The sequence below is a fragment of the Coregonus lavaretus genome (genome assembly GCF_964263955.1).
Source record: "Coregonus lavaretus genome assembly, chromosome: 1".
Classification (NCBI taxonomy): Eukaryota; Metazoa; Chordata; class Actinopteri; order Salmoniformes; family Salmonidae; genus Coregonus; species Coregonus lavaretus.
In genome coordinates, this window is record NC_139988.1 from 19,280,539 (window position 1) to 19,295,652 (window position 15,114).

Sequence of the window (15,114 nt, forward strand, 5' to 3'; positions counted from 1 at the left end):
GGTATGGTGTTCTTTGGATGCAACTCAGCATTCTTTGTCCTCCAAACACGAAGAGTTGAGTTTTTACCAAAAAGTTATATTTTGGTTTCATCTGACCATATGACATTCTCCCAATCTTCTTCTGGATCATCCAAATGCACTCTAGCAAACTTCAGACGGGCCTGGACATGTACTGGCTTAAGCAGGGGGACACGTCTTGCACTGCAGGATTTGAGTCCCTGGCGGCGTAGTGTGTTACTGATGGTAGGCTTTGTTACTTTGGTCCCAGCTCTCTGCAGGTCATTCACTAGGTCCCCCCGTGTGGTTCTGGGATTTTTGCTCACCGTTCTTGTGATCATTTTGACCCCACGGGGTGAGATCTTGCGTGGAGCCCCAGATCGAGGGAGATTATCAGTGGTCTTGTATGTCTTCCATTTCCTAATAATTGCTCCCACAGTTGATTTCTTCAAACCAAGCTGCTTACCTATTGCAGATTCAGTCTTCCCAGCCTGGTGCAGGTCTACAATTTTGTTTCTGGTGTCCTTTGACAGCTCTTTGGTCTTGGCCATAGTGGAGTTTGGAGTGTGACTGTTTGAGGTTGTGGACAGGTGTCTTTTATACTGATAACAAGTTCAAACAGGTGCCATTAATACAGGTAACGAGGGGAGGACAGAGGAGCCTCTTAAAGAAGAAGTTACAGGTCTGTGAGAGCCAGAAATCTTGCTATGTTTGTAGGTGACCAAATACTTATTTTCCACCATAATTTGCAAATAAATTCATAAAAAATCCTACAATGTGATTTACTGGATTTATTTTCCTCAATTTGTCTGTCATAGTTGACGTGTACCTATGATGAAAATTACAGGCCTCTCTCATCTTTTTAAGTGGGAGAACTTGCACAATTGGTGGCTGACTAAATACTTTTTCCCCCCACTGTATATCCAAGGATATGTTGAACTGCAAGGCTGCACCCTAGTTCTAGAGCTGCCAGTTTGCTGTGAGCCTTCGCTTTACCCACCGGCTGGTCCCCCACCCCTTTAAAACCTTACCCACCGGCTGGTCCCCCACCCCTTTAAAACCTTACCCACCGGCTGGTCCCCCACCCCTTTAAAACCGTACCCACCGGCTGGTCCCCCATTCCTCTAAAACCTTATTCACCAGCTGGAACCCCACTCCTCTAAAACATTTTACATTTTAGTCATTTAGCAGACGCTCTTATCCAGAGTGACTTACAGGAGCAATTAGGGTTAAGTGCCTTGCTCAAGGGCACATCGACAGATTTTTCACCTAGTCGGCTCGGGGATTAGAACCAGCGACCTTTCGGTTACTGGCACAATGCTCTTAACAACTAAAACCTTACCCACCGGCTGGTCCCCCACACCTCTAAAGCCTTATCCACCGGCTGGCCTCGCCTTACCCACCAACTGGTCCCCCACCCCTCTAATGCGCCTGTGATGCGGCTGGATCTCTGATGGCCTTGAAATCACAGAGCGCTGTGTTGGACTGGAATGCAGCCACACAATAATGGGGCTGACTGATGAGCTGGCTCACGGGCTGGCTGGCTGGCAGACTAATTGGCAGATTGGCTGGCTGACTGGCTGGTTTGCTGGCTGGCTGGCTGGCTGGCTGGCTGGCTGGCTGGCTGGCTGGCTGACACCAGATGGAATGTGTGCTACGTGCCAAAGCAAAGTTTAAAACACTACTACACACCAGATGTGTTTAGTATATTTGGTAAATCCTAATGGAAGGGAGAGTGTGTGTGTGTTTTGTGTGTATTATGGGATGTATGGAGTGAGTCAGTGTTTTACTTCTTGACAGTCACGAGTTCATGTTTAATCATTTTATTATCGTGTCCTCCTGGACCAGTCCTGAGGTTTATCAACAGAACGTTACGTAATACAAGGGCCTGTTAGTGAACATACACATTCCAGGCTCTTTACGCTATGTCACTATCCTTAGCCCTCCAGATTCTAGTCTCCCTCTTTCTTTTGCTCTCTCTTTTACTCACTCACTCACACACACACACACACACACACACACACACACACACACACACACACACACACACACACACACACACACACCAGTTTTATATGTATTACTAACTCTGTAGCTGGATAATAATGTAGTAGATATGTTGTGTAGTTAGCCTCTGCTGCCCTCTGATGGTGAGTAACATACACTGCATCCCCACCCTTCATCCCCAGGCCAGACCCTGGGAATAATGTCACACTGTTATAATCATTGAAATACAATCTCATTCTAGTTGTGGTCATACATGACCCTGAGCGTGCTGTCACAATGCTTACTGTAGTATTACAGAATATTAAAATCTGTCTAACTCTACCTCAGGCCAGCCATGTAGAGACTGAGCAGGCACTGCAGAGGAGGCTGGAGGAGGTCAGTGAGGAGTTGAGGAGTTCACAGAGCACCCTGGAGAAAGCCCAGCAGGACGCTGCCACCCTCACAGGTAAGACATTATTCACGTTTCGGCCTTGTTTGTTCAAATTCCAGTGGACAAACTTGGTATGAAGTGAAAATGCTCCATTGAAGTCAAAAGTAAAACTTTCCTCAAATTCAACCTTTCAATTTAACCCTCGGATGTTTAATAAACCGACCAAAAGAAGAAATCACGTTATTTGACTGCCAACCTTAACCAATGTTACTTTATTCTTCTAAATTGCAGTGAATAAGGTCTATTGATTGAACAGCGTTAATAGTTTGTAGTGAGTGTTGTCTGCCATCCCTCCAGACCTCCAGGTCCATCTAGGCAGTGTAGAGGCTGGTCTGAAGGAGCGTAGTGCCCAGGTGGAGGCCCTCACAGCCCAGCTAGAGCAGACCGAGCTGGAGAAGGGACAATTGGAGGATCAGGTAGACTCCATCAATGTACTGCTGGAGGCCAGCCACAACAGAGACGAGGACACGGAGGTGAGTTATCAGATTATATCAGATTATATTATGTTAGGGTAGCACTTGCACACTCTGCGTGAGCCAGTGCTTACTAGTGCCAGAGAGGTTGAAAACAGAGAGACTCAAACCGCCATTACTTTCTGTAAACACCCATGATGAAGATTCAGAGCACTGTCAATGGCAAATTTGTTCACAAAGTATTTGCAGGAGGTAATCACAAATTGAGTGTCTGTTTCAAACCTCTCTGGTGCTAGTGAGCATTGGCTTGTCCGGAGATAACCATGCTATATAACCATGCTATCGATGGTTCTTTTGGGTCCACTTCTGAATTCATGTGTATTTATGTTTTACAGGATAACTCCACTGAGTTGGAACAGCTAAAGAGCAGGTATGTTTTTGATCATCTGTCCCTCATAATTCTCTTTATAGATGTGGAGTTGGTCTTTTCTCAACAACACCAATCATTTATCTTCCAGTCTTCAGGACAGAGAGAGTCAGTTGGCGTCACTCCAACAGGAGCTGAAGCAGCTCCAAGAAATGAAACAGGAGGCTACTGTAAGTCCTGTAAGTATCTCAACTCTGTCAGAAGTCGCTGTTCTGTTTTCATTGTGCTAGCTAATTGGATGGCCATTAACTTTGGCTAACTGAATCAGTTATTTCCTTTATTGATTCCCTAACTGAATCAGTTATTTCTAAAATAAATCCTAACTGAATCAGTTATTTCCTTTATTGATTCCCTAACTGAATCAGTTATTTCTCTATTGATTAAAGAACTGAATCAGTTATTTCTCTATTGATTTCCTAACTGAATCAGTTATTTCCTTTATTGATTCCCTAACTGAATCAGTTATTTCTCTATTGATTTCAGAACTGAATCAGTTATTTCTCTATTGATTTCCTAACTGAATCAGTTATTTCTCTATTGATTTCCTAACTGAATCAGTTATTTCCTTTATTGATTTCCTAACTGAATCAGTTATTTCCTTTATTCATTTCATAACTGAACCAGTTATTTCTAACTGGTTTCCTAGGTGATTCAAGTATGTATATTTACTGTATGTATTTGGACATTTCAAGGCAGAATTGTATACATTGGGAAGATACATTTTGTTTCCAAAGTTTTTTTTTTGAGAGAACCATAATGTTGTCTTTTTATCTTTCTAATGATCTTCTTACTCTGTCCCGGCAGGCGATCACTACAGCCGAGACAGAGCGGGAACCTAACAGGTATGTCTGGAGCAAGTCCACTGCAATTTCAGTTTAAGTCACCCATTTGAAGCTGAAACCATGTCACCAACTTTGTTTAATTCTGCTATTATGTACCTGAACATCCTCGTATGCATCTCTCTTTATTTCAGTCAGGAAGCAAGCCTGATGGCATCACTTCAGGAGGAACTGAAGCAACTCAAAGAAGAGATGGAGCAACTTAAAAACTCTCCCGTAAGTTTCTTTGAGCTAAAAGCGGTACATTTCTATATTTACACAACAGCTTTTCCATTATGAATATTGACATGCGTTCCCTTTTTTGTCAGGCTGATATCTCGGAACAGCTACTCAACAGGTGAGTTATGGTTTTATTGATACCTTGTTCCAGAAGAATATACTTACTAGAAGGGACAGAACATTGTCTTGAATGGGACTGTTAGTACAAGTAATTATAGTTCTATGCCTTGTGCTCACTTGGATCCCAAAAAATAATAATTTTCAAAACAACTTTATTACAACACACCATTGTCTAATGCTGGTTAACCATGTGGTCCTTCATTCCAGTCTGAAGGAGAGAGCGAGCCAGGAAGCATCAACAGAAGAGGAAGTGAAGCAACTCAAAGAAACATCTGAGCAGGCCCAGAGCAGCACTGCTGTAAGTGTGCCATTCCTCTCCTACAGTTACCTTAGCCTGGTCCCAGGCCCATTTGTGCTGTTTTGCCAATCTTCTATGGTCGTTTGGCGTGACAATGACTATAGGAGTTGGCAAGACCGCACAAACAGATCTGGGACCAGGCTATAGTTTCCCTGCTTGTGTATCAACATGATCTGTACTACAGTAGAATATAGTTATCTGAATTCATGCTTTATGTTTTAGCAGTCCGACAACACAGCAGAACTGGCGGCGCTACAAACCAGGTACAAAGCCATATTCATCACCAAACCCATGGATTTTAACTTGGTTTTTCCCTTGTGGAATATCAAATCAAACTGTATTTAAAGTTTGTTTTAGAATCGCAACACATTTTACAGTAAAACAATATAAATTGTGATTAAAAGCTAAATGGAATATTTGATTTTTGGCTCTTCTGTATAAAAAGGATACTAAAGTAAACTGTGTTTCTGGTTGTTTATTAGTCTGGCAGAGAGGGAAGCTATGATGGCATCACTACAGGAGGAGCTAAGGGAAGCCAGGGCCCAATCGCAGAAGGTACAGGAGACCTTCGCTCAGGTCCAGCAGAGCCAGGAGTCAGAGCCGAGCACAGAGCTGCCGGTAGGACATGATGCACAAATCTGACTGAGCCATGATAATACACTTGATTGGTTTGGTCTGGTCTGACAGAAGTCATGGGGCCCGTTTTTGAAACGTTTAGATAGAAATAGGCTTTGTCGAACAAACATGCCTCTCTGACATGTAGAATAAGGAATCACGTCTGCTCTATTCATGGTGTTCTATATGCTACCTTCGACAAAGATTGGCTACCGAACATATCCCTGGTTATGTAGTCTATATTATGTACACTGTGTTTAATGCTGCATGTACATCATTTGTCTGTTTTTACCTGTAAGCCAGAGCGCCACAGACAAATATCACATTTGTAGGAAATGTAATGGACATGAATGTTTTCTCATTGGTTCTGACTGACTGTCTGTGGTGTTTTGATTCCAGGAGCTGTTGGAGAAACTGAAGGAGGCAGAGGACAGCCACGTGACACTGCAGGCAGAGTGTGACCAGTACAGAACGGTCTTGGCTGAAACAGTGAGTACCTACACCAATACAACACGCTCAGTTGGTTTGTACATCGGCATCTCTAGATCCCTCAAATTCAAATCTGGATCTCGAAGCCAGTTCCACTGCTTTTTCATTATTCCCTCTAATCAGGGACTGATTTAGACCTGGGACACCAGGTGGGTGCAATTAATTCTGGTAGAACAGAAAACCAGCAGTACTCCGGACCTCGTGTAAAATTTGAATAACCCTGCTCTAGATTCACTTAAAAATGGGCCTCCAGCCTTTTTACAACATAAGACAATTACATGTTTGTAAGTGAGAGACAGGTGTAGATGGGGGATAGATCTACCGAATGGATCACCCAACACCTGCATCTATAAAGATGTGAAATTTGGGCGAGAGAGCGAGTTGTGGTCTACAAGATTTCATCCTGCAAAATTTCTAATAAAGAAATACTCACACAATCATGTATCTGTTCTCTACACAGGAAGGAATGCTGAAGGGCCTTCAGAAGAGTGTTGAGGAGGAGGAGCTGGTGTGGAAATCCAAGATGGCCGACTCTGCGGACCAGTTGAAGAAGGTGAAGAAGCAGTGTTTTCTCTCCTCTCCTCCTCCCTCCCCTCCCCCCACTGTAATATTGTGCACTCTGTAGTGCTGTCTGTGGCCCTGCAGTGTTTCCCCTTGGATTTTTTTCAGCAGAGGTAGGGGGGGGGGGATTAGTGGGCATGGCCAATGGCGCAGTCTTCGACCCAACATTTTAAAGGCCCTCCTCTTGGCCGCAGAGACAACATGTTGCTGTTTTAAAGCGAATTTCCTGCAATTCTACACATTTTGCCATGGCTTATGCTGTGTTCTTATGCTATCTTAGATTCTCTCCGTCTAGTTTTTATTGGTGAATGTTAATTATCAAAGATGATCTTATAAAAAAATATATAGCTCCATTATCTTCTCTACATACATTATAGCTGGTTTTAGTCGTTTAAGTTTACACTGAAAACATTTACCATCCTGAAAATTACCACAAATATATTTTCAAAAGCGGCCCACCGCTGCTCAATGAATATAGGGGAAACACTGCCATGTTCTAAACCAAACCCTCTCTACTCACACTAGGCCCTGGAACAAGTGCACACTCTGAAGGAGACTGTAGAGAGCTTGAAGGTAGAGAACCAAAGCATAGAACAGGTATAATAAATATATCCACATTTATAAAATCATTTGTTCATTCATTTCCACCTGAATGGGGTTATCATAATGTCATAATATCAGGCTGATTTCAACTACGGTCCAGTAGGTGTGTAGTGCTGGACTGGTACAGTCTGTACTGAATTATACTTTAGTAATGGACTCCTTACCCTCTTCCTCTCCCTGCAGCTGAAGGAGCAGGTGATGCTGTTGGAAGCCCAGTTGGAGAAACAGTCTGAGACTGCCCCGACAGAGGAGGAAATGACACCGGTACACATCTACATCCATACAGTACACCATAGGTACACTAGCTATACACATCAGCATTCATGTAGTAGAAACAGTCAGAGACCGTCCAGAGACAGGGGATAGATGACACTGGTACACCGACTAGTCAAGACATCATCATCCCATACCACCAGCTGTTTTGGGCTCTTGTCTCACCGAATCACATGGCTGACCAAATAATCTAGTACATTGCTGAGACTCTTATTTGGGCAATTCAGACTGCTTATTGAGGAGCTATTTGCTGAAGAATGATTGTTTTGTATTCCTGGTTTGCATTTCTTAATTGTATTTGATGTGTGTATCTTTGTAATTACAGTGCTCATTTGCAAAAGAGACCTTGGTCTCTATGACTCCCTGTCAAAATAAAGTTTAAGTAAAATGGTTGTGGTCTGTCTTCTCCAGTTGAAGCAGCTACTGTCAGAGTCTCAGAGTCAGCTGGAGTCAGCCCAGATGGAGGCCCAGATTCACAGGGAAGAGCTGCCTACGGTAGGAGAGAGAGAAGTCTCCACAAGAATAGTAAACAAACAAACATTTGACCACCTGGGGACATTTTGTTAGTCCCCACAAGGAAAAAGGCTATTTCTAGGGGGTTTAAGGTTAGAATTAGTGTTAGGGTTAGGGGTTAAAGGTTAGGGTTAAGGTTATGTTTTGGGGTTAGGTTTAGGGATTAGGGAAAATATGACTTTGAATGGGAATCAATCCCCACAAGGTTAGTTAAACAAGCCTGTGTGTGTGCGCGCCCCTGTCTCCTGACAGGAACCGCAGTGTGCTTGCTGTCTGTTGAGGTCTACTTGGTGTGTATCACAATTCTCTCTCTCCCTCCCCTCTTGTCCCTAACCCTTGGAGCTTCCTTTTCCAGGTCAGAGGTCAGCTGAGCAAGGCGACGGAGTGCGCTCAGAGCCAGGAGGCAGTCTCTGAGGCCAGGACACAGAATGGCCAATCAAAGCCTGAGGTCAGGGTGCACCGGAGGTTATAGGTCATGGGGCACCCTTCACTGCCTGTCTGCTCTACTGGGGGGTACTGGACTTTCTGGAAACTGGTCACTGGACAGCAATGGTTACCACCACCAGGGAATAGAGAGATATACAAATACTATTGGCTGATGTCATGACCATGGACAACAGCCAGAGGTTTTAAAATGTTCTGGTAATGGCAGCCATCTTGGTATGTCATAAATAGGGACTAACTCATAAATAAAATATCAGTATCTCTCCTGCTGTTAAACCATGTCTCTGTGGAGCTAGGATCCATTTGATCGCAGTAGAAAAGTCCCCTGTTATTTTACGGTCACATTTTGATTGATAAAACCATTACAACAATAAAAAAACCATAAGGGCATGTAATAATAATAATATAATAATATGCCATTTAGCAGACACTTTTATCCAAAGCAACTTACAGTCATGTGTGCATACATTTTTACGTATGGGTGGTCACGGGGATGGAACCCACTACCCTGGCGTTACAAGCGCCATGCTCTACCAATTGAGCAACATAGCCTGTGCTTCAGACGTGGGTAGTCACTAGCTCCAGAATGTTGCTTCCTCTGAGGCCAGACAGTGTTTGTCTAGTCTGTCCAGTCCTCTCCATACACAGCAGCTGCTCACCATGGTGTGTGTTTAACCAGCCAGTGTGTGTTGACTACCAGCTGCAGCTAACTAACCACAGCTTCTATCACGCTCATCTTAGCATGATCACTCACTCCTTGTGTTCAGTTTTCCACTGATTTTAGATTTTTCACTGAAGAGACACACTGTTTTGGACATGACACTGCTTCTTGCCTGGTGTGGAGTGAAGTGGGCACTAACATGACACAGGGTGGTGTGGGTGGGTGTGTGTGCGCAAGTCAAAACATGTTTTTAAAGTGCTTTTACATGCTTTTATCTATGTTTGTCTGTAGCAAGGAGGAACACAACATCTCTAGTATCCGGACAGATCTTAATCGTGTGTCTGTGTCTGTGTGTGTGTGTGTGTGTGTGTGTGTGTGTGTGTGTGAGTGTGTGATGCACCATATACTTATACTATATTTTGTGCATCTCAAGGTCCAGTCCCAGTTCAATCAGACCACCGAGGAGTTTGAGCAGGTACTAAACTCTCACACCCAATACTACAAACCAATCGGTAGCTCTTGCTAGCAAGTTTGACATTGGCTAACAACAAAACTGCTTAGTTAGACAGCGATTTGTCGGATCGACTGTTTCTCTGATTGACTGTTTTATCTCGATCTACCCCCCCCCCCCCCCCCCCCCCCCCAGGCTCAGAAGACGGTTGTAGAACTCCAGGCTCAGCTGGACCTGCTGAAAGAGACAGGAGACTCCCAACAGGCCGACACAGAGGACATAGCCCAGCTAAAGGTACCCGCATACCCATACCACTAAACATGACCCTTGGCTGCGGTCATCAGGACACAATGTTCTGGAACTTTCAGATACAAATCTGTTATGTAGAACAAACATGCCTCTCTGACATGTAGAATAAAATAAAAATAAATGTATATTCATGACATTTCTAACCGTAACACTGCAACGTTGGACAACGTCTGCCTACTAAACGTGGACCATCGGCAGTATTCATGAAGCATCTCGGAGTAGGAGTGCTGATCTAGGATCTCTAAATCTCTATGGGGTGAGATTTATAGAGGACTCTAGTGCCCGAAAGCCTGTATTAGCATGGGCGCCGCCATTGAGGACTTTTGCCATATTTAAGTAGTCAACTGGGTGGGACTTCCTATGGGGTAAGGAAGGATCACATGATTCCATCCAGGTCATCAGGAGGGATCAGCCAATTAATTATACTCTCGAGCTAACATTCCATAACTGTAGGTGGCAATAAATCACCAACCTTGGCTTTTATACCTGTTCAAACAACACACTCCAGGTGGCAGTATGCACCCTTAAAGTTTGTTTACCAACTCATAGAAGTAGTAGAAGAAGAACATTTTACTACTTCAAAATGGAGATGGCATGAATGGCGCTGCCCGTGCGCTCAGACGCCATAATGGGATATACAGTAGCCTATACAATGATGCGATCTTTATACATCTCTATGGGTCACCCCTGTCCATTCACTATAGTCTAAAAGGCTAAACTGATCCTAGATCAGTACTCCTACTTAGATACGCTTTATGAATACAGGCCCTGGTCAGTGCTGAAGCCAACGTGGTTGTGTGAGGCCCGAAGGCTCAGTCTGTCCGCCTGCTTCCTCAACAGGAGCGCCTGCAAAAGGAGAGAGAACTAATCAAAGACCTTGGCCAAGCAGCCACCAAACTCCAGCAGCTCTTAAAGTCCACTCAGGAGCAGCTCGCCAAAGAGAGGAACAAACACTGCACACTACAGGACCACTCTGAGACCAAGGTGGCTATTACGATCTATTACTAATTTATTATGCCATGGTTGTGGGTTCAATTCCCGCAGGGATCACATACACAAACAAAAAATGTATGCACTCACAGTACTGACAGTCACTTTGGATATCTGCGTCTGCTCAGTGGAATACCGGGTATATGAATATATTATTATTGTATACTTAGCCTGAATGATTACAGTAATACTGTTTCAAACTGCTGCATGGGTGTGGTTATGTAATTCATGTTTTATATTTTTTTAGTAATGTCCATCAATGATTGATTTATTGATTGATTAATGTATTCATTGATTGGGTGTGGTTGTAAATTTGTATTTTTGTGTCTGACTTTCAGAGTATGTCGCTGAAGGAAGGAACATCTGTTTAAGAGACTGAAGACAAGACACTAAAACATGCCAAAAATGCCTTAATATGATTACTATTACCATAGTTATGCATTCCAAAACCATTCTTTCTTTGTACTGTAGTAGTTGATTCCTGCAACTCCTGTAAGAATCAAAGGACCAGTTTCACGGACATAGATGGATTCTCAATGGAGAATCTCCATTTAGAATAACTTTTTAGTCCAGGACTAGGATTAATCTGTGTCTGTGAAACAGGCCCAAAATGTTTAGCTATCATTATGAACATTTCATTGTATGATCTATGATGAGGAAAAAAATACTATGCTGCAAACAAAACCTCCATTCCATCAACGATTCTGGCTGTGTCAGAAGTTATACCTAATACTAGCTCTGGTCCAGGGCATTACTGCACGTTCCTCCACTATAACCTGTATCGATATCGATCACACTAACGCCTTGGACCAGAGCTAACCTATTTCCTACTCTGCCTTATATTCACAATGACCCCCCCCCCCCCCCCCCCCCACACAGAGTCCAGTGTTAAAAGGGGAAACAATTGTGCGTTTACGCGTACATCAACCTGTGCAATTACTTTGTGTGTGCACCCTATTATCAATATAGCACACTACTTTTGACCAGAGCCCTACAGGAAACCCAATGGGCCCTGGTCAAAAGAAGTGCACTATATAGGGAATAAATATGGTGCCACTTTGGATTGATGGATAGATTTTATGGTACACACAACGGATGGGAGAAAGCAATACAGTGAGGGCCTCCTTCAGTACTGTGTGTGCAGTAGCTGGCTGCCAACACACATGAATGAATTTGATGAAGAATAAACTACAATGTAGCTATGTGTTATGACTCAGTCCTGCTTGAACCTGTTGTTGTTGATATTTAAACCAAGGATCGCTACATTAGCCAGCTAATTTTGATTAACAGCCACACAATCGGAGGCTATGCTACAGGACTGCTTTGCTAGCACTGACTGGAATATGTTCCGGGACTCCGCCGATAGCATCGACGAGCTAACCACCTCCGTCACAGGCTTCATTCAGGAAATGCATCGCAGACGTTGTCCCCACACTGAAGGTTCACTGCTTCCCCAATCAAAAGCCCTGGATTTACAGAGTTTGGCGCTAAAATAAAGGACAGAGGTACCGCACACAGGGCTATCGCAGACAACCCTGAGGCTACGGCTGAGGACACGAACAAGTACAAGAAGTCCCGCTACGACATCCACAGAGCCATCAAACTATGCTGACATTCTAGGCAGAGTTGCAAAGAAAAAGCCAAATCTCAGACTGGCCAATAAAAATAAATGATTAAGTTGGGCAGTCTGAGATATGGCTTTTTCTTGCCTAGAAGGTCAGCATCCCGGAGTCGCCTCTTCACTGTTGACGTTGAGACTGGTGTTTTGCGGGTACTATTTAATGAAGCTGCCAGTTGAGGACCTGTGAGGCACCTGTTTCTCAAACTAGACACTAATGTATTTGTCCTCTTGCTCAGTTGTGCACAGGGGCCTCCCACTCCTCTTTCTATTCTGGTTAGAGCCAGTTTGCGCTGTTCTGTGAAGGGAGTAGTACACAGCGTTGTACGAGATCTTCAGTTTCTTGGCAATTTCTCGCATGGAATAGCCTTCATTTCTCAGAACAATAATAGACTGACGAGTTTCAGAAGAAAGTTATTTGTTTCTGGTCATTTTGAGCCTGTAATCAAACCCACAATTGCTGATGCTCCAGATACTCAATTAGTCTCAAGAAGGCCAGTTTTATTGCTTTTTTAATCAGCACAACAGTTTTCAGCTGTGCTAGCATAATTGCAAAAGGGTTTTCTAATGATCAATTAGACTTTTAAAATGATATACTTGGATTAGAAAACACAACGTGCCATTGGAACACATGACTGATAGTTGCTGAAATGGGCCTCTGTACGCCAATGTAGATATTCCATAAAAAATCAGCCGTTTCCAGCCACAATAGCCATTTACAACATTAACAATGTCTACACTGTATTTCTGATCAAACTTGCATGGGCTGCGTCCCAATCTGCCAAATCCACCTATGTCTGCCTTCTGCATTTGCAGTGGAAGGTGGCCGAGCTACAGCAGTGTTTGTCAGACGATGAGACAACCCGAAAATCGGTCTTCTCACGAAAACGTCTGTAGTGTCCGAACGGTAATATGACCAGTCTATGGAAAGATGAGACTCTCACAAACACAATAGGGTTCTCCGGTTTGCTCTTCATCCCCCACAAGTGTCACTGAACTATGGAGTTAGTTTTGTGCAAACAAAAATAAGTGTTAAATGTGTCCAAAAAAACTTTAATATTTCCTGAGCTTTCTTATCTCCTAAATATAGGACAGACATTTCCAAACCTTATTCCTTCTTTTATTTTTGTACGTTTTTTTTGGGCATTTATGAATGTTATTCAATGTGTTTCTATGGGCTATAGTAGTAAAGGCCAAATTTCTATATTTTATCAAATAATAAAATGTTGATACCTAAAGGGGTCCTAAAATTCAAAATAAAATTGTACTGGTCACATGCGCCGAATACAACAGGTGTAGACTTGACCGTGAAATGCTTACTCACAAGCCTATTCCCAACAATGCAGAGTTAAAAAGTAAGACAAATATTTGCTAAATATAAAATGAAATAGTATTACAATAAAATAACAATAACGAGGCTATATAATTTACAAGGGGTATCAGTACAGAGTAAATGTGCAGGGATACGAGGTAATTGAGGTAATACAGTATGTACATGTAGGTAGGGGTAAAAGTGACTAGGCAATCAGGATATATAATAAACAGAGTAGCAGCTGTGTGTGTGTGGTGTCAATATGCGTGTGTGTGTGTTAGTGTCAGTGTAGTATGTGTGAGTGTGCATAGAGCCAGTACAAGAGAGTCAGTGCAAAAAAAGTAATAATAACGGGGGTCAATAGTCCGGGTAGCCATTTGATTCACTGTTCAGGAGTCTTATGGCTTTGGGGTAGAAGCTATTCAGGAGCCGTTTGGTCCCAGACTTGGCACTCCGGTACCACTTGTCGTACGGTAGCAGAGAGAACAGTCTATGACTTAGGTGGCTGGAGTCTTAGACAATTTTTAGGGCCTTCCTCTGACACTGCCTGGTATAGAGGTCCTGGATGGCAGAGAGTTCGGCCCCAGTGATGTACTGGTCCTTAAGCACTACCCGCTGTAGTGCCTTGTGGTCGGATGCCGAGCAGTTGCCATACCATTCGGTGATGCATCCAGTCAAGATGCTCTCAATGGTGCTGCTGTAGAACTTTTTCAGTATCTGAGGGCCCATGCCAAATGTTTTCAGCCTCCGGGGGTGAAGAGACGTTGTCGTGCCCTATTCACGACTATTGGTTTGTTTTGACTATGACAGGTCCTTAGTTATGTGGACACCTAGGAACTTGAAGCTCTTGACCAGCTCCACTACAACCCTGTCAATGTGAATAGGGCGTGTTCAGCTCTCCGTTTCCTCTCCATTATTGTGAAGTCCACAATAAGCTCCTTTGCCTTGCCAACGTTGAGGGAGAGGTTGTTGTCCTGGCACCAAACTGCCAGGTCTCTGACCTCCTCCCTATATGCGGTCTCATCATCGTCAGTGATCAGGCCTACCACTGTTGTCATCTGCAAACTTAATGATGGCGTTGGAGTCGTGCGTGGCCACGCAGTCATGGGTGAACAGGGGATACAGGAGGGGACTAAGCACGCACCCCTGAGGGGACCCCGTGTTGAAGATCAGCGTGGCAGATGTGTTGTTGCCTACCCTCACCACCTGGAGGCAGCCCGTCAGGAAGTCCAGGATCCAGTTGCAGAGGGAGGTGTTCAGTCCCAGGCTCCTTAGCTTGGAGGGCACTATGGTGTTGAACGCTGAGCTGTAGTCAATGAACAGCATTCTCACGTAGGTGTTCATTTTGTCCAGGTGGGAAAGGTCAGTGTGGAGTGCAATAAAGATTGCGTTATCTGTGGATCTGTTGGGGCGGTATGCAAATTGGAGTGGGTCCAGGGTTTCTTGGATGATGGTGTTGATGTGAACCATGACCAGCCTTTCAAAATATTTAATGGCTACAGATGTGAGTGCTATGGGGCGGTAG

The 15,114-nt window shown here is 43.8% G+C and overlaps 1 protein-coding gene across 4 annotated transcripts in view; it reads left to right on the forward strand.

Moving 5' to 3' along the window:
• LOC311132121 (ribosome-binding protein 1-like) overlaps positions 1–11,876 on the forward strand; it is a 38,828-nt gene extending 26,952 nt beyond the window's left edge. Inside the window, exons 10-29 of one of the 4 annotated variants that reach the window (XM_084165328.1) lie at positions 2,332–2,449; positions 2,732–2,907; positions 3,243–3,277; positions 3,366–3,453; positions 4,079–4,116; positions 4,248–4,329; positions 4,422–4,450; positions 4,660–4,750; positions 4,973–5,013; positions 5,233–5,368; positions 5,765–5,854; positions 6,315–6,407; positions 6,941–7,012; positions 7,202–7,282; positions 7,703–7,786; positions 8,160–8,252; positions 9,343–9,384; positions 9,556–9,654; positions 10,510–10,653; positions 10,998–11,876. In XM_084165328.1, the coding sequence (XP_084021454.1) occupies positions 2,332–2,449; positions 2,732–2,907; positions 3,243–3,277; positions 3,366–3,453; positions 4,079–4,116; positions 4,248–4,329; positions 4,422–4,450; positions 4,660–4,750; positions 4,973–5,013; positions 5,233–5,368; positions 5,765–5,854; positions 6,315–6,407; positions 6,941–7,012; positions 7,202–7,282; positions 7,703–7,786; positions 8,160–8,252; positions 9,343–9,384; positions 9,556–9,654; positions 10,510–10,653; positions 10,998–11,030 (1,665 nt within the window). In that variant the 3' untranslated portion in view covers positions 11,031–11,876. Of the gene's footprint in view, positions 1–2,331; positions 2,450–2,731; positions 2,908–3,242; positions 3,278–3,318; positions 3,454–4,078; positions 4,117–4,247; positions 4,330–4,421; positions 4,451–4,659; positions 4,751–4,972; positions 5,014–5,232; positions 5,369–5,764; positions 5,855–6,314; positions 6,408–6,940; positions 7,013–7,201; positions 7,283–7,702; positions 7,787–8,159; positions 8,253–9,342; positions 9,385–9,555; positions 9,655–10,509; positions 10,654–10,997 lie in introns of all 4 variants that reach the window. The other 3 variants (XM_084165329.1, XM_084165326.1, XM_084165327.1) reach the window with 3 other exon arrangements.
• The last annotated feature ends 3,238 nt before the right edge of the window (positions 11,877–15,114 follow it).